Source organism: Odontesthes bonariensis, chromosome 17 (assembly GCF_027942865.1).
Source record: "Odontesthes bonariensis isolate fOdoBon6 chromosome 17, fOdoBon6.hap1, whole genome shotgun sequence".
In the NCBI taxonomy this organism is placed as follows: domain Eukaryota; kingdom Metazoa; phylum Chordata; class Actinopteri; order Atheriniformes; family Atherinopsidae; genus Odontesthes; species Odontesthes bonariensis.
In genome coordinates this window covers 4,147,385-4,167,726 of record NC_134522.1, presented here as the reverse complement: position 1 = coordinate 4,167,726, position 20,342 = coordinate 4,147,385, and the positions used below count along the sequence as shown (strand labels likewise).

Sequence of the window (20,342 nt, the reverse complement as noted above, 5' to 3'; positions counted from 1 at the left end):
CACAATGAGGCTCATTGATTGTAAAGTTTGAACTCAGATGTGATTAAAACTTCTTGTGTCTGATATCTGAGGTGTGGTCTCTCAGTCTGAAAGAAGCAACTCGCTCCGTCTCATTTTCTTATTGTTTTACCCCTTGTCCTGCCCAGCATTATGGCAGCAGAATTGTAATCTGAATACCGTTAATGCCAAACACATTTGCTATGCCAAGGGAAGCTTTATGAATGTAAAGCTCCCCTTGATGCCCATTAACTCCTTATTTTTATTTATTTAGTTTTGTTACAGTACTTAACATGATGTGATGGTGTGATGGTGCCGAACCGGACCGGGGGACAGAGAGAGAGGGAGAGCGAAGAAGGGAAAAAAAGGAAGAGAAACATGAAGAGACAAACATAGAAAACAATGAAAAATCAGACAACCAGCTGCTACACCTGTAAAAACAAAACTGAAGACGATTCACGGCTTTTGTGGGGACATTTGCAAACTTTTTCTTGAAATAGGCTTACACGTTTTTTTTTAAATAAAAAATAAACAAGACAGTCTTTCTTGACTTTACGTAAATTATTAAAAAACCTCTTACGTAAAAAAGTAATACATAATACCCCCCCCCAAAAAAAAACAACAACAAAAAAACAGAAATAAAATTCACTTCATTTAACATAAATACTTATAACAATAAAATAACATACTCGGACTCTAACGGCACTCAGGCCTGTGTAAATGAATGAACATGTAGGCCTATACTGAACATCCCATTGAACCTGTAGTTGTCTAACATTAGAGCAGCAAGAAGTGGTTTAATGAAACAAAAACAGTATAAAAAAATCAAAATACTCTTTCTTCACTTCATTTAACTGAAATACTTATTACAAATGAAATGCTTTTTTGACTTCATTAAATCTAACTTAAATACTTCTTATAAAAAATAAAGTAGCGTTTCTTGACTCAATTTAACATAAACACTTCTTTAAATAAACAAAATACAATAGACATTCTTGACTCCATGCATTTAACTCTGATTGCATCTATCCATATGAATTACGGTAACACTTAAGTTATATGGAACATCTTAATGAACCTGTAGTTGTCCCGCATTAGAGCAGCAAGGAGTGGTTTTACAAAACAAATCAGAACAAAACCCGTATCTGCATTCATGACTTGGCTTTTAGTTGCATTTATGCGAGAAACTGTGGAGTTTAAGATAAGAATAAATAAATATAACCCTCTAGACCCCAACAGGTCTCACTAATACAAAATTATTATGACTTGATCAGGTGCAGTGACAATGCATCCTTGTTCATATTTCACCAAAAATCATTCCCTTCCAGATATCAAAACCAATCAGATAAACTAGATATACAGTATATAAATATCACTGCACATATTGAATATCATTTTTTTTGGATGAATGTTATTTTAAATCATTCAACAAAACTTGGATTTAAATTCTTCTTTTTGTTTGACAGTCCACAGGTCTGGCCAGGGACAGATCCCTACACAAAATTAGACCTTTCTAATAAAAAAAAAAGCTTTTCATCAGTTTCATCTAACGTTACAGTTATGAAATCCTTATGAACTGTGTTGATTATACACTTACTGAAAACCAACAATGATATGCCCCCCCCAAGGGCGTAACTTTGGGTCTACCATTGGGGGGGTTAAACTCGCGGCATTTTTATTTATGTATTTATTTATGTATTCATTTTCTTGCTTGCTAATTTGCCATTCCTGTGTTAGAAATACATTGTGATACTTTTACTGATTTAGGCTACTTAACGTAAATGCAGCTGTTCACTTGACTATTTATGCCATAACGACACAGTAGTTAAATTCAGTGTTTAAGCACTAGCCAACAGTGGCAGCTGACAAGAACTTAAAGATTAATCAATTTCATCACTGTATTGGCACCTACATGCAGCAAATGTATTATGGACAATGCAACTCTGGATACATCACACATACAGGGTGGCACACTGGAGAGCAGCTTGCATTCAGACCTGTCACTGATGGTGAACTTGTCTTTAATGTCGGGTGTGTTTCCAGAGCCACTAAAAACAGCTGTAATCAAACCTCTGCTGAAAAAGGACAATCTTGACAAGACACAAATGAACAACCACAGGCCTATCTCAAATCTCCCATTTTTAAGTAAGATCATTGAAAAAGCGGTTTTTCAACCACTTAATTACTTTTTAAAACAAAATAACTGCTATGACACCTTCCAGTCAGGTTTTAGACAGAACCACAGCACTGAGACTGCTCTGACCAAAGAGTTTAACAACATATGTCTGAATACAGACGGTGGAAAAATGTCAGTCTGAGTTTTACTGGATCTCAGTGCTGCATTTGATACAGTTGACCACAATATATTACTATATAAGCTGTACTTATCTATAAAACCAGATGAACCCAATAGGTTGGTCAGACTACAAGCATGTCTTAAAGACATAAAGACCTGGATGACTCAGAACTGTCTGCTTCTAAATTCAGACAAAACTGAAGTCGTTATCTTTGGACCTGAGCGTTTCAGGGAGAAATTGTCTAGCTATATAGTTACTCTAGATGGTATTTCCTTGGCTTCTAGTTCTACAGTGAGGAACCTTGGAGTTATTTTTGACCAGAACTTATCATTTGACTCGCATATAAAACAGGTTTCTAGGACTGCCTTCTTTCATCTTCGTAATATTGTTAAAATCAGGAACATCTTGTCTCAGAGTGATGCAGAAAAACTAGTCCATGCATTTGTTACTTCAAGATTGGACTACTGTAATTCTTTATTATTGGGCTGTCCCACATATTCTCTGAAAAGCCTCCAGCTGATCCAAAGTGCTGCAGCCAGAGTTCTGATGAGAACTAACAGGAGAGATCATATTTCTCCAGTTTTAGCCTCTCTTCATTGGCTCCCTGTTAAATTCAGAATAGATTTTAAGATTCTTCTCCTCACATATAAAGCTCTTAATGACCGAGCTCCATCATATCTTAAAGATCTCATTGTAAGATATTTTCCTAACAGAGCACTTCGTTCCCAAACTGCAGGTTTACTTGAGGTTCCCAGAGTTTCTAAAAGTAGAATGGGAGGCAGAGCCTTCAGTTATCAGGCCCCTCTCTTGTGGAATAAGCTGCCAGTAAATGTCCGGGAAGCAGACACCCTTTCCACTTTTAAGACCAGGCTTAAAACTTTCCTTTTTTATAAAGCTTATAGTTAGGTCTGTTGAATCTGATAGTGTGTCTGCTAGTGTGTCTTGTTCTGCCTCCACCTCTGGCACCCTCTATACTTTCATTACCCCCTACCCGAACCAGGGTTTGGATCCCCACCCCGCTGTGACTGGTGTGCAGTTGGTGAGAGGCTGAGGTAGCTTGTGGCTGTAAAAGATGGTTCTATATATGGATCTATATAGGGAGTATAGGGAATTACTCACTGAGTCTGGTCCTTTATTTATTTATTTATTTTCGTTAGCACAAGTTTCTTGTGTTTACCTTGAATAGGGATGGCTCAGGTAATCCTGAAACATCCCATAGTTAAGCTGCTATAGGCCTAGACTGCTGGGAGGCCTCATCTGTCACACCTTTCCTCACTTTACTCTCTTTATGTACATGTGACATTATTGTGGTCATTAACTCGTGTTTCCCTGTTCCAACAGATATCCTTTGAATGGTGTTACAGTGCCGCCGCCGCTGCGGCCCCCCCCCCCCTTTCTGTCTTCTCAAACCCCAGCTGGTGGAGGCGGATGGCCACCCTTCCTGAGTCTGGTTCTGCCAGAGGTTTCTTCCTGTTAAAAGGGAGTCGTTCCTCTCCACAGTCGCCTCAGGCACGCCGCTCAGGCCGGGAGATTGGACCGAAAAACAAAAAGTTTTCAGTGCAATCTGTTGGTTTTCTTAGCTGGGAAATTGTTTTTGAATTGGCTCTATATGAACGAATTGGATTATTTTATGAATTATGATTATTATTAATTAATTGAATTCCAATTGGCTTGAATTGGACTTACTATCTAAGTGCCTTGAGATGACATTTGTTGTATTTGGCGCTATATAAATAAAAATGAATTGAATTGAATATTACTGAAACGCCTGGAAAACTGGGCGGGTTGAACAAATTTCACGGAAAAACATATGTTTTGACTGTTAAGCCCGGTGAAGATTCAACACATTAGCAGTCATTCCAGTTGTCAACGCCACTTAAAAAGGTGATTTTCTCCTCTTCTAGCATTATCCTGACAGGAGAACCATGCCAACTTTGGATGCAGTTATCTTAGCGATAGCAATAGCCTCAATATACATATCGTTGGAAAGCTTAGATTATGGCCGTTCATGTGAGCACAATAACTTAGTTTTGTCAATTTTACCAAAGCGACTGGTTTCGCCTTGCAGGGTCACATATAAGGAACACATGAGGTGAACGTCTTGGTATGTGCAAGACAACATTCAAGATTTTCGCGCTAGCTTTGTGAACTTTCTGAGCAGCCGTCACAGCCCTTTTCCATCAATTTAACTCTCGTTAATCCACCTCTTAGCACAACAAACCCCAAAAACGTGTGACTGTATTGGAGCAAACAGCAACTTAAGATACAGTTCAGTGACATCGGTTCCACACAGTGATCCCTGGCACCCTCTGGCACCACTCACCAGCGGCTGCGCATAATAGTAGCCTAAACAAACTTTCACCAGAGAAAGCGGGTTGGGTAATACCAAGTAGTCGGTTTGGGGGGAGGGAGGAGGGGGGGTACATTACAGATTATTTAAAACATGATACTATCTTGAAATGAAATGAATGAATAAAGAAAACAAACAAAAGTTATTCATTCAGAATTTTATGATATTTTTTGATAATTTGATTTGATGATATTGGGGGGGTTATATTAGCTGGATCTGATTTTTGAGGGGGTCATGACCCCCGTAACCCCCGTGCAAATTACGCGCATGGCCCCCCCCCCCACACACACACTATCCCAAAACAGTGGTACGTTGAGTTACGAGTTTAATTGGTTCCGTGACAGAGCTCATAAGTCAAATAGCTCGTAGTCCAATCAATATTCACCATTGAAATGAATGGAAATGCCATTAATCTGTTCCATGAAATAAAAATAGACGGAATAACGGCTCTTAAAAAAACTCATATGTCGGGACACTCTTAACTCAAGGTACCACTTTAAAGTGCTACATAATAGCTTCATGCTAACGTGACATTAGCCTTTCATAACTTTAGCCTACTCGTTTAGCCTAACAATTGGCAACAAAATCTCTTCTCTAAATGTGCAGTCTTTAAAAACAATAGGTGCGTTTATATGGACACGTTTAATCTGATTAAATGCACGTTTAAACCGATTACACGTGCAAAGAGATTAAATATGCGTCATGTAAACAGTCAAATAATCTCTTTAAATATAAACGGGTTAAATATTTAAACCGATTACAATAGGTGGTTTGGACCGTTCATATAATCCGATTGAAGGAGGAAACTCCCCATATTTACAGGCGCACCTGGATAAAACGATTATTAGAACACGTTTCATGTTACTGCGCAAGTGTAAGGGCGCGCGAGATACAGTTAATAAAGACTGTGTAGTTCTAGTTAAAAGGCAGATAACGGAAGATATCGAAGTTAAAATGACGGCGACGGTGAAGAAGAACAAAAATTGGTCGGGGGAGGAAACAGTGTTTTTATTGAAAACGTTGCAAGAGCAAAATATAATGTCAAAACTGGACGGGAGGAAGATGAGGAACTCGGAAATCTTTAATGATGTCCACACAGCCTTGAAAGAGGCAGGGTTTGACCGGTCCGTTGACCAGATTAAGTCAAGATGGAAAGCCCTGAAGGCCGCCTACTCCAATGCCAAAAGGCAAAATGGTAAAAACGGATCAAGCCCGGCCAATTTCGTGTACCAGACGGAAATGGACGACATACTGGGAGGCAGACTCCTTTCGGACGTCAGCCATGGTGTCGATGTCGGATTTGAGGAGGAGATAAATGTTACTAGTAAGTAGCCAAAGATCTTTTTTCCATGTGTGTAGCACCAGTATGTAGGCTATAACAGCCTGTCTGACCAAGAGTGGAAGTTAGCCTGTGTCACCACAACCCGCTACATGTTTTAAGTTGTCCATACAAATAATAAAATCAAACCCATTAAATCCAACTGTCCTACCTGAAATCGGTGTCTCGGTCACAGGAAAGCTCACAATTATGTCAAACTAATCCACTTGGTTTACGAAGATGAAGCAACTGCAGACGTGCTAGCATCCTCATCAACTGAACAGTTGTGTACAATCCTCTCAGTTTATCCATTTCTTCGGCAGATGTCATTTTTAACGCGTATTATGTTTTGTAAAGAAGAGGCGTTGTGTAACACAATTTAAAATCAAACAGGGCATTAACATTAATGGCAGGCAGGCAGGCAGAGTCATACGTGGCTGGCAGCATCAGCATCACATTCTTCTTCCTTCATAGGTTCCCGTACTCCAGTGTATAAAACGGTTAGAAAAACAAACCGACAGCCTCGCGCGACCAAATGGACATCTTTGCGTGCGAGTTCTAGTCGGGATTTTAAATGTTATTTTATTTTTTTTAAAGAAAAAAAAACAGAGCACCTCATTTTTTCATGTAACACAAAGCAAAGAAACAGCTCAGACTTACTGCAACATTTGTAGTACTTCAACATTTGTTAAAACATCGTCCTATCGGATTAAATTGCTGTAACATGTAAACTCGGAAGAAATTTAATCTCTTTATTTGTGGCTCATGTATACAGTTCGGTCGAATTCTAATAAACCGATTACATGTAATCTCTTTAAACGAAACGTGTCCATATAAACGCACCTATTGACTCATTTGGAAATCACATTCAAACTTAACTCAAAATGATGTATTCCAGGAAAGTAGGTTCACTCTGACAGTACAACAGGACACTCTCTATGCCTGCCACTCATTTCAAAGACGCCGCGTTTCTCACTCATCTTTCAACGAGACTTGCCTGTCAATCAACTGGAGTGACACCTGAGGTGTCCAATCAGGTTCCAGAGGTGGCCGTTCGGGAGCCGGCTCTTCTTTGGGAGCCGAGTCAAAAGAGCCGAGCTCCCCATCGCTAGCTCCGGCTGTTTGTCTCTGACGTAATATCAAATTTCCCGGGCCGTGTCGCGGACAACAGTCTGTGATTGGGTGAATGTCCGTTCAGTTTGACCAATGCCTTTTCGTGCAGCGTAAGGGAGCTGAGGTGCGCTCCTTTTTTCGTATGTTGGTGCACTACGAGGGTGGGCAAACGGGTTTACCTTTGGAAAACGTGGGGGGGGTGAAATCACCTTGCTGTAAAAGTGGGGGTGTCGAAACACCCCCATCCCCCACGGGTGCAACGCCCCTGACTGCAGCTGTTACTGGATTACCCAAAGCTACAACTGACGAAGTATACATATAGATAAACACCCGTACACTCATTCAGATATCGTATATAGGTGCTAGAAGATGTAATACAGTACAAAGACGTTAACAAGTCATCTTTGAGTCATCAATTGTGACCAGGCAAGATAAACAGCTAGCTAGCCCTCTCCATAGCACTGCCTGAAACGTAGGCTATATGTTATAAAGTTAGCACGAATAGCTAAACCTAGCAACTATCGTCTGTGACGGGCACTGATGAAAACTGTGGTTTAGATTGGTGTATTTATTTAAAATGATTAGGGAAAGTGAGTAAAATGTAACAAATGATATCGCTGGTGTTTCACATGTTAGTGGGACAGATCACTTTTACTGGGTAGGTAGATGTAAAACAACCAGTGACTTCAGGCGAACCCGCTCCCGTCGCGGACACTGATATAACTCATAAGAAAACGAAATTATCCCAAATTATTTCAATACAAATGTATGGTTATAATCATGAATATATGTTTACAAGTCAAATATATGTATTGGGCTTGTAAGTAACATTCAGAAATAAGATGTTAGCTTCTGTTTGGTCACTATAACATGCCGGCCGGCGGCGGCCGTTACAGGAGAATAAAGGACGGCCGCTACGGGGTATACGTTCCCCCGAAATGCAGAAATACTAACGCACGATGTTTTAGATAAGTAACTTCAATCTGACTACTAGTTTTGAAATAGTAGTTGCGTTAGACTACTCGTTACTGAAAAAAGTAGTCCGACTACAGTAACGCGTTACTAAGTAGCAGGGGCGTCTGTAGCCTGAGCAAACATTCGGGGCTGTAGCCCAGACATGAAAATAATTTTTAATGGGGGTCAGGGGGTTTTTCCCCCGGGATTTTTAAAAAAAAAAGGGGGTGTTAAAATGAAAATTTAACACAGTTCATGACCAGCTGCTTAACATGTTGAATGCCGAGCTGTGAATGTTGGCATTCATGTTTTGATAAAATGCCGAGATCCATATATCCAAATGCTGACATTGTGTCTTTGTTAGCCTAATGCACAAGAGAGAGAGAGCGAACGATTCTGTTGTCAAGAACCTGGGAGCTAATGTGCGCTGTTAGCACTTAAGCACTTCGTGGATACTACTGAAACGTGAAGATTGTGACGACGTGACAAATTTGTTTTGTTTAGATCAACCACTCTCAGAGATCGCATGAAACACCGATGACGGTGTGTTAGCTCTGTGTTTCGGTAACCCAGCTTGACCGTCGGAGCCCAGTCCACTGACAGTAGCCAACAACGCGCTGGGGCAGCCTTCAAAACAAAGCCCAAACGTAGCCCGTATTACATTACTGTTGATTGGCATTTAGCAACATAATACTTTACTGCACTACTACAAAACTGTTAGATTTCCCACATACCTTTGAAAAGTGGTCACCGCAGACACGAGCATTTGCAGATTCAGCTCCTCCAGTCTGTAAACGTAGGTTAACTATTCACTTTTTGCGGCGTTGTTCTGTGAGTTTTTTTCCATTTCTCACCTCTATGGGCGATTACCTTCGGTACCCGATAGTAACCCTTTCCCTTCTCTCGGTTAGACCGATTGCTACATCCAAAAACGGCACAAAACTGAGGTATTTTGGGCAAAAAGTGGCCGACAAAACACAGTGTTTTCAATGGGCTCCAGCTCAGGCTGCCCACCACCTGGGTAGAAAAATACGGAAGTGACGTCAAGTGAAACACTCCTATTAAAGGCACAATGTGCGATTTTTATGTCATTTTGAAGTGTATTGCATACAAAAAACACCTATACATACCATAAGAGTGTGCAGAAATAATCCTACTGGCATGTCCTAACCAAAGTTTATACGCAGCATTGCTGAGTTTTACTGCAGAATTAGCAGGCTAACTGATAGCGCCGGACCGGCAGTTTTTCTGGCCAGGAGGTGGCGATATAGAGTAAAATCAACCTCCGTTCAACCCCAGGCAGGAGAAGAAATCGCTGGTCTGGCGCTGGCGCTGCCCCCGCCCCCGCCGCCCCCACCCCACTCACTCCTCCTCAGAGCTGTTATTTTCGCGACAAAATGAATCAACACATGTCCATATTTGGGCATGTCAGAATCCTGCGGTCTGAGCTGGTTACAAAGTTGCATGATGACAGCAGCGCCGCGGTAGTCTATCACCGCTCAAAGTGTGGTCCCGTGATGGAGCTCTCCTTCTTTTTCTTCTTCTTCGTTCTTCTTCTTATTATTATTATACATATTTTTCTTTATGTCAGTCCAGAGAGATTTGGGGCTGAAGCCCCGAATCACCAGGTCTCTCGACGCGCATGCTAAGTAGCGTTACTAAGTAGCGTTACTAAGTAGCGTTACTAAGTAGCGTTACTAAGTAGCGTTACTGAGTAGCGTTACTAAGTAGCGTTACTAAGTAGCGTTACTGAGTAGCGTTACTAAGTAGCGTTACTAAGTAACGCGTTACCGGCATCACTGGTCACTAAGCGTTGATTGGTTGAAATCTGAGCGTCATACCATGCTTAAAAGAACAGGCGCGACACTCAGTTGGCTCTCTTAACTTAAACTCTTGACTTACTCTTAGCTTGAGTCTTAACTCTTAACTCATAACTTCCTCTTAACTTATTTTTTGAACTCCGCGTTCTCTTACTTTTGTCTTAGCTCTCTTAAATTTTGCCTTTCGTTTATGACTTCAAGCCTTTTTCCCTTTTTGACTTAAAATGCAATTTCGCGCTTGACTCCAATTCATCCTCTTAATTTGAACTTCCCTTATTGTTATTTAGGTCCAGACACCCGCGGTTGTTTGGTTAATCTTGGACAGCCCAAGCTCAGACCACCTTCATGCAGAGAAGGGAAGAGAAAAGCCTGTGGGACTCCTCCTGATCGAAGCCCAGGTCAGAGAATAACAGCTCGTCCCGACTTCAGCCCGCTGTTGCCATGGAAACCCGCCAGCCTCCGATAACAAACGGTTATCCAGAAGAACAAACATCACGCGCTTCGGGTCCCTGCCACCAAGTAAGGTCTCGTCTCTCCCTCTCAGACATGGTGCTGTGTTGGCCCCTTTAATATGCTGTCAGAGTTAATTAGCCGATACTGAACTCAGGGTAGCGAGAGGCCAGACTTAATAAACTTTCCCCATTCATCCCATTCCAACCAAGCTACGTCTCTCTCTTAACCCGCATTTTATTATAAAGACTGCAAATTATTTCTATTCTGTCCTCTTTATCAACTGTTGGCATATAATTGTGAAAGACTGTTTAAATAAAAGTTTTGTAAATGATCAGAGCGTCACAGAAATTCTTAAGTGTCGGATATCCCTTCAGACAGAATTCGACTTCAGTGAGACTTTTCCCTCATAACTTTTAACAGTTTCTCCTCCCAGGACTGTAACGAAATTAAGGTTATGGATATGGCAGGTGGTGCCCCTTTCTTTTATTAATATCCAGCATATTAATCCATTTTCACATGTAAAATCGCTACAGTATCGTCTGCATAACTGTGATAATTGATGTTAAAGTTCTGCAATATCTGACCCAAAGGATATACAAGTTAAACAGAAGAGGTCCAAGAATTGACCCCTGGGGGACTCCACGAGTCATGGCCACTCGCTCAGATTCATAGCTGCCAACTGTAACAAAATAACTCCGGCCTTCTAAGTAGGACCTGAACCAGTTAAGGACCGCTCCAGAAAGTCCAGCCCAGTTTTCCAGCCTGTGCAACAGGATTCTGTGATCTACAGTATCAAACGCAGCGCTGAGGTCCAACAGAACCAGGACTGAAACATTACCAGAATCAGTGTTCAACCTGATGTCGTTTAACACTTTGACCAGAGCTGTTTCAGTGCTGTGATGACGTCTGAAGCCTGATTGAAAGTTATCAAGACTTCCACTTTCATTCAGAAGGTCGTTGAGCTGGTTAAATACCACTTTCTCAATAATCTTGGACATAAAAGAGAGATTAGAGACAGGTCTGTAGTTGTTCATCATAGAGGCGTCTGGAGTTCTCTTCTTTAGGAGTGGCTTAATGGCAGCTGTCTTTAGTGACTTGGGAAAAATGCCTGTGAGCTGTTAACTATTCGTAGAGATAACTTTCTACTGAGGTAAAAACAGTTTTTAAAAAGTCGGATGGTATTATGTCCAGAATGCAAGTTGTTGATTTCAGATGCCGAACTGTTTCCTCTAGGATTTTTAAATTAATAATATTAACTTGTGAGATAACGTCAGAATATGTACATTCCTTCTCAGAAGCTGTTTAGTCAAGTATTGTAAACTCAAAGGTCATCAAGAAATGTTCAGATAAGAGAGAGTTATGAGGGAACACTGTTAACTGTTCACTCTCACCGCCATAAGTCAGCACAAGATCAAGGGTGTGATTAAGGCAGTGAGTCGGTCTGTGAACACTCTGAGGAAATCCAACAGAGTCTCATATAGAATTAAAGTTCATATTCAGGCTGTCATTTCCAACATCTACATGAATATTAGAGTCACCCACTACAATGACTTTATCTGTACTCAGCACCAACTGGGATAAAAACTCTGAGAACTCAGACAGGAACTCAGAATAAGGGCCAGGCGGACGATACACAACAACAAACACAAGAGGTTTCTGTGGTTTCCACTTTGGGGAAAACTGAGAAGCAGAGATTCAAAAGAGCTCAAACTAATCTTTGGTCTTGGACTGATTAGTAGTCCCAGATAGAATTGAATGGACTGAACTCTGATAACCTCCCTGTTCCTCCTGCTCTCACCCACAGCAGCTTGCTCGGCCCACATGTTTCCTTGTTCCCTCCCCTTCAGATCTGCAGCTCATGATGGGCGTAACCAACAGGAAGTGAACCGACCGGCTCTGTTCTCTGCACCGACACGTCATTTATAGCTCAGAGCTCAGAGCAGTTTCAGCTTTGAGGAAGTGAAACTCACTCAGTCGCTGCTGCTAAACGGTGAAATGGCGCAGAAAGGAGTTCAGCTGGAAGGAGAAATGCTCCAGTGTTCGATCTGTTTGGATCTGCTGAAGGATCCGGTGACTATTCCCTGTGGACACAGCTACTGCTTTCACTGTGTTAAAGGCTTCTGGGATGGAGAGGATCAGAAGGGAATCCACAGCTGCCCTCAGTGCAGGCAGACATTCACAGCGAGGCCTGTCCCTGTGAAAAGCACCATGTTAGCAGCTTTAGTGGAGCAGCTGAAGAAGACTGGACTCCAAGCTGCTCCTGCTGACCACTGCTATGCTGGAGCTGAAGATGTGGCCTGTGATGTCTGCTCTGGGAGGAAGCTGAAAGCCACCAAGTCCTGTTTATCCTGCCTGGCCTCTTACTGTGAGGAACACCTTCAGCCTCATTATGATTCAGCTCCACTCAGGAAACACAAGCTGGTGGAGCCCTCCAAGAAGCTGCAGGAGAACATCTGCTCTGATCACGATGAGGTGATGAAGATGTTCTGCCGTACGGATCAGAAGTGCATCTGTTATCTCTGCTCTGTGGAGGAACATAAAGGCCACGACACAGTGTCAGCTGCAGCAGAAAGGACTGAGAGGCAGAGAGAGCTGGAGGGGAGTCGGCAGCAGATCCAGCAGAGAATCCAGGACGCAGAGAAAGATGTGAAGCTGCTTCAGCAGCAGCTGGAGGCCATCCATCGCTCTGCTGATAAAACAGAGGAGCACAGCCAGAAGATCTTCAGCCAGCTGATCCGTCTCCTCCAGAAAAGAAGCTCCGATGTGAAGCAGCAGATCAGATCCCAGCAGGAAGCCGAAGGGAGGCGAGTCAAAGAGCTTCAGGAGAAGCTGGAGCAGGAGATCACTGAGCTGAAGAGGAAAGATGCTGAGCTGCAGCAGCTCTCACACACAGAGGATCACAGCCAGTTTCTGCACAGCTGGCCCTCAGTGGCAGCACTCAGGGGGGCTACACACTCATCCAGCATCCAGATCCGTCCTCTGAGGCACTTTGAGGATGTGACAGCAGCTGTGTCAGAGCTCAGAGATAAACTACAGGACATCCTGAGAGAGGAATGGGCCAACATCTCACTGAGAGTCGCTGAAGTGGATGTTTTACTGCCACAACCAGAACCAGGACCAGAACCAGAACCAGAACCAGAACCAGAACCAGAACCAGAACCTGAACCAGGACCAGGACCAGGACCAGAACCAGAACCAGGACCAGAACCTGAACCAGAACCAAAACCAGAACCAGGACCAGAACCAGGACCAGAACCTGAACCTGAACCAGAACCAGAACCAGAACCAGAGAGCAGAGCTGGATTCTTAAGATATTCATGTGAAATCACACTGGATCCAAACACAGCAAACACATATCTGTTACTGTCAGAGGGGAACAGAAAAGTGACAGATATGGAACATCCTCAGTCTTATTCTGATCATCCAGACAGATTCACTGGCTGTTGGTGGCAGGTCCTGAGCAGAGAGAGTCTGACTGGACGTTGTTACTGGGAGGTGGAGACGGGAGGAGGAGGAAGAGTTGATGTAGCAGTCGCATACAAGAACATCAGCAGAGCAGGAGGGATTGAATGTGTATTTGGTTATAATGACAAATCTTGGGCGTTAAGATGTGACCAAAACAGTTATTCATTTAGGTACAACAACAAGGAAACCTCCATCTCAGGTCCTCGGGCCTCCAGAGTGGGAGTGTACCTGGATCACAGAGCAGGTATTCTGTCCTTCTACAGCGTCTCTGGAACCATGACTCTCCTCCACAGAGTCCAGACCACATTCACTCAGCCGCTCTGGGCTGGAGTTTGGTTTCCTTGGTTAGTTCCAGGAACAAGTTGCAAATTTCTCAGCTGAAAAAGGAAGCAGCTGAAGGTGCAGTGAGTTTTAATCTGTGAGTTTTCATTTTGACTCATTCTGTGACTCATTTAGTCCCATCGTGGTGTCATTTCTAAGCTGTTCAGAGACTTTCAGGGAATCAGTGATTTGTTGATGTTGTTCTGTTGACGACTTTCTTTTGTTGGATATCTCGATATTCTTTGACTAAAACCGACGGCCCTGATATTTCTTTATGTTCTGATTTTTACAGCCAAGACTTTCAGCTCAGTTTCATGTTGGAAGACTTTCTGTTGAGTCCAGACGCTCAGCTGACAACAAATGTCTGGATTCAAGGTGACGACGTGATTTAGATTCATCTCCCGAATCTTTTGATTTGTAGTTCTGTTGATGGTTCAGTTTCTTTCAACCGTCTTTACCAAAACTGTTTAATCACAGAAAAAAAGCAGTTTTTTTGTCTCTGGTTGCCTTTCTCAGCAGTGATTGTGTTTGTGTCGTCACACAGTGAAGAAAATCTATAACATGATGTAAATACAGGAAAAAGGGATTTTACCTTCTTATCTTGGAAATGTTTTGCTGAGTTGTGCTTAAAAAAAGCAGATTTTTGTCTCATTCTGGACTTTAGATGATTGAATGTGTTGTGTTGCTTCAGATATGAAGTTACTTCTGAATGATGCCTTCACTGTTTTTCTCTCTGGCTTCACAATGAGGCTCATTGATTGTAAAGTTTGAACTCAGATGTGATTAAAACTTCTTGTGTCTGATATCTGAGGTGTGGTCTCTCAGTCTGAAAGAAGCAACTCGCTCCGTCTCATTTTCTTATTTTTTTACCCCTTGTCCTGCCCAGCATTATGGCAGCAGAATTGTAATCTGAATACCGTTAATGCCAAACACATTTGCTATGCCAAGGGAAGCTTTATGAATGTAAAGCTCCCCTTGATGCCCATTAACTCCTTATTTTTATTTATTTAGTTTTGTTACAATACTTAACATGATGTGATGGTGTGATGGTGCCGAACCGGACCGGGGGACAGAGAGAGAGGGAGAGCGAAGAAGGGAAAAAAAGGAAGAGAAACATGAAGAGACAAACATAGAAAACAATGAAAAATCAGACAACCAGCTGCTACACCTGTAAAAACAAAACTGAAGACGATTCACGGCTTTTGTGGGGACATTTGCAAACTTTTTCTTGAAATAGGCTTACACGGTTTTTTTTTTTAAATAAAAAATAAATAAGACAGTCTTTCTTGACTTTACTTAAAATATAAAAAAAAACCTCTTACGTAAAAAAGTAATACATAATAATCCCCCCCCCCAAAAAAAAAAACAGAAATAAAATTCACTTCATTTAACATAAATACTTATAACAATAAAATAACATACTCGGACTCTAACGGCACTCAGGCCTGTGTAAATGAATGAACATGTCGGCCTATACTGAACATCCCATTGAGCCTGTAGTTGTCTAACATTAGAGCAGCAAGAAGTGGTTTTATGAAACAAAAACAGTATAAAAAAAAAATCTAAATACTCTTTCTTCACTTCATTTTACTGAAATACTTATTACAAATGAAATGCTTTTTTGACTTCATTAAATCTAACTTAAATACTTCTTATAAAAAATAAAGTAGCGTTTCTTGACTCAATTTAACATAAACACTTCTTTAAAAAAAACAAAATACAATAGACATTCTTGACTTGCGTTTAACTCTGATTGCATGTATCCATATGAATTACGGTAACACTTAAGTTATATGGAACATCTTAATGAACCTGTAGTTGTCCCGCATTAGAGCAGCAAGGAGTGGTTTTACAAAACAAATCAGAATAAAACCCGTATCTGCATTCATGACTTGGCTTTTAGTTGCATTTATGCGAGAAACTGTGGAGTTTAAGATAAGAATAAATAAATATAACCCTCTAGACCCCAACAGGTCTCACTAATACAAAATTATTATGACTTGATCAGGTGCAGTGACAATGCATCCTTGTTCATATTTCACCAAAAATCATTCCCTTCCAGATATCAAAACCAATCAGATAAACTAGATATACAGTATATAAATATCACTGCAAATATTGAATATCATTTTTTTGGATGAATGTTATTTTAAATCATTCAACAAAACTTGGATTTAAATTCTTCTTTTTGTTTGACAGTCCACAGGTCTGGCCAGGGACAGATCCCTACACAAAATAAGACAGCCTGGTTAAACCTCAATATTGTGTTAATCTTAAACTATTTGTCTCCATTCTTGTGCTTTAACTTACTTTAAAACCAACTCCAAGCCTTGCTGCTATAAAATTAAACCAGATCATGTAGGTCAGTCAGTTTAAGTACCCCGGCTAAAGTTACACTTTTAGACCTTTCTAATAAAAAAAAAGCTTTTCATCAGTTTCATCTAACGTTACAGTTATGAAATCCTTATGAACTGTGTTGATTATACACTTACTGAAAACCAACAATGATATGCCCCCCCCAAGGGCGTAACTTTGGGTCTACCATTGGGGGGGTTAAACTCGCGGCATATTTATTTATGTATTTATTTATGTATTCATTTTCTTGCTCGCTAATTTGCCATTCCTGTGTTAGAAATACATTGTGATACTTTTACTGATTTAGGCTACTTAACGTAAATGCAGCTGTTCACTTCACTATTTATGCCATAACGACACAGTAGTTAAATTCAGTGTTTAAGCACTAGCCAACAGTGGCAGCTGACAAGAACTTAAAGATTAATCAATTTCATCACTGTATTGGCACCTACATGCAGCAAATGTATTATGGACAATGCAACTCTCGATACATCACACATACAGGGTGGCACACTGGAGTGCAGCTTGCATTCAGACCTGTCACTGATGGTGAACTTGTCTTTAATGTCGGGTGTGTTTCCAGAGCCACTAAAAACAGCTGTAATCAAACCTCTGCTGAAAAAGGACAATCTTGACAAGACACAAATGAACAACCACAGGCCTATCTCAAATCTCCCATTTTTAAGTAAGATCATTGAAAAAGTGGTTTTTCAACCACTTAATTACTTTTTAAAACAAAATAACTGCTATGACACCTTCCAGTCAGGTTTTAGACAGAACCACAGCACTGAGACTGCTCTGACCAAAGAGTTTAACAACATATGTCTGAATACAGACGGTGGAAAAATGTCAGTCTTAGTTTTACTGGATCTCAGTGCTGCATTTGATACAGTTGACCACAATATATTACTGAAACGCCTGGAAAACTGGGCGGGTTGAACAAATTTCACGGAGAAACATATGTTTTGACTGTTAAGCCCGGTGAAGATTCAACACATTAGCAGTCATTCCAGTTGTCAACACCACTTAAAAAGGTGATTTTCTCCTCTTCTAGCATTATCCTGACAGGAGAACCATGCCAACTTTGGATGCAGTTATCTTAGCGATAGCAATAGCCTCAATATACATATCGTTGGAAAGCTTAGTTTATGGCCGTTCATGTGAGCACAATAACTTAGTTTTGTCAATTTTACCAAAGCGACTGGTTTGCCTTGCAGGGTCACATATAAGGAACACATGAGGTGAACGTCTTGGTGTGTGCAAGACAACATTCAAGATTTTCGCGCTAGCTTTGTGAACTTTCTGAGCAGCCGTCACAGCCCTTTTCCATCAATTTAACTCTCGTTAATCCACCTCTTAGCACAACAAACCCCAAAAAAGTGTGACTGTATTGGAGCAAACAGCAACTTAAGATACAGTTCAGTGACATTGGTTCTACACAGTGATCCCTGGCACCCTCTGGCACCACTCACCAGCGGCTGCGCATAATAGTAGCCTAAACAAACTTTCGCCAGAGAAAGCGGGTTGGGTAATACCAAGTAGTCGGTTTGGGGGGAGGGAGGAGGGGGGGTACATTACAGATTATTTAAAACATGATACTATCTTGAAATGAAATGAATGAATAAAGAAAACAAACAAAAGTTATTCATTCAGAATTTTATGATATTTTTTGATAATTTGATTTGATGATATTGGGGGGGTTAAATGAGCTGGATCTGATTTTTGAGGGGGTCATGACCCCCGTAACCCCCGTGCAAATTACGCGCATGGCCCCCCCCCACACACACACACACTATCCCAAAACAGTGGTACGTTGAGTTACGAGTTTAATTGGTTCCGTGACAGAGCTCATAAGTCAAATAGCTCGTAGTCCAATCAATATTCACCATTGAAATGAATGGAAATGCCATTAATCCGTTCCATGAAATAAAAATAGACGGAATAACGGCTCTTAAAAAAACTCATATGTCGGGACACTCTTAACTCAAGGTACCACTTTAAAGTGCTACATAATAGCTTCATGCTAACGTGACATTAGCCTTTCATAACTTTAGCCTACTCGTTTAGCCTAACAATTGGCAACAAAATCTCTTCTCTAAATGTGCAGTCTTTAAAAACAACGACTCATTTGGAAATCACATACAAACTTAACTCAAAATGATGTATTCCAGGAAAGTAGGTTCACTCTGACAGTACAACAGGACACTCTCTATGCCTGCCACTCATTTCAAAGACGCCGCGTTTCTCACTCATCTTTCAGCGAGACTTGCCTGTCAATCAACTGGAGTGACACCTGAGGTGTCCAATCAGGTTCCAGAGGTGGCCGTTCGGGAGCCGGCTCTTCTTTGGGAGCCGAGCTTCCCATCACTAGCTCCGGCTGTTCGTCTCTGACGTAATATCAAATTTCCCGGGCCGTGTCGCAGACAACAGTCTGTGATTGGGTGAATGTCCGTTCAGTTTGACCAATGCCTTTTCGTGCAGCGTAAGGGAGCTGAGGTGCGCTCCTTTTTTCGTATGTTGGTGCACTACGATGGTGGGCAAACGGGTTTACCTTTGGAAAATGTGGGGGGGATGAAATCACCTTGCTGTAAAAGTGGGGGTGTCGAAACACCCCCATCCCCCACGGGTGCGACGCCCCTGACTGCAGCTGTTACTGGATTACCCAAAGCTACAACTGACGAAGTATACATATAGATAAACACCCGTACACTCATTCAGATATCGTATGTAGGTACTAGAAGATGTAATACAGTACAAAGACGTAAACAAGTCATCTTTGAGTCATCAATTGCGACCAGGTAAGATAAACAGCTAGCTAGCCCTCTCCATAGCACCGCCTGAAACGTAGGCTATATGTTATAAAGTTAGCACGAATAGCTAAACCCATCAACTATCGTCTGTGACGGGCACTGATGAAAACTGTGGTTTAGATTGGTGTATTTATTTAAAATGATTAGGGAAAGTGAGTAAAATGTAACAAATGATATCGCTGGTGTTTCACATGTTAGTGGGACAGATCACTTTTACTGGGTAGGTAGATGTAAAACAACGAGTGACTTCAGGCGAACCCGCTCCCGTCGCGGACACTGATATAACTCATAAGAAAACGAAATTATCCCAAATTATTTCAATACAAATGTATGGTTATAATCATGAATATATGTTTACAAGTCAAATATATGTATTGGGCTTGTAAGTAACATTCAGAAATAACATGTTAGCTTCTGTATGGTCACTATAACATGCCGGCCGGCGGCGGCCGTTACAGGAGAATAAAGGACGGCTGTCGACGGCCGCTACGGGGTATACGTTCCCCCGAAATGCAGAAATACTAACGCACGATGTTTTAGATAAGTAACTTCATTCTGCCTACTAGTTTTGAAATAGTAGTTGCGTTAGACTACTCGTTACTGAAAAAAGTAACGAGTCCGACTACAGTAACGCGTTACTAAGTAGCGTTACTAAGTAGCATTACTAAGTAGCATTACTAAGTAGCATTACTAAGTAGCATTACTAAGTAGCGTTACTAAGTAGCGTTACTAAGTAGCGTTACTAAGTAGCGTTACTAAGTAGCGTTACTAAGTAGCGTTACTAAGTAGCATTACTAAGTAGCATTACTAAGTAGCGTTACTAAGTAGCGTTACTAAGTAGCGTTACTAAGTAGCGATACTAAGTAGCATTACTAAGTAGCGTTACTAAGTAGCGTTACTAAGTAGCGTTACTAAGTAGCGATACTAAGTAGCATTACTAAGTAGCGATACTAAGTAGCATTACTAAGTAGCGATACTAAGTAGCGTTACTAAGTAGCATTACTAAGTAGCGTTACTAAGTAGCGTTATTAAGTAGCATTACTAAGTAGCATTACTAAGTAGCGTTACTAAGTAGCGTTACTAAGTAGC

The 20,342-nt window shown here is 41.3% G+C and overlaps 1 protein-coding gene across 1 annotated transcript; it reads left to right on the top strand.

Annotated features, from left to right (window-relative positions):
- Nucleotides 1-12,297: 12,297 nt before the first annotated feature.
- LOC142366121 (tripartite motif-containing protein 16-like) lies at nucleotides 12,298-14,178 on the top strand. Its single transcript, XM_075447924.1, has 2 exons — nucleotides 12,298-13,403; nucleotides 13,581-14,178. The coding sequence occupies exons 1-2, from the start codon at nucleotides 12,298-12,300 to the stop codon at nucleotides 14,146-14,148; spliced, it is 1,674 nt and encodes a 557-aa protein (XP_075304039.1). The 3' UTR covers nucleotides 14,149-14,178.
- Nucleotides 14,179-20,342: the final 6,164 nt, after the last annotated feature.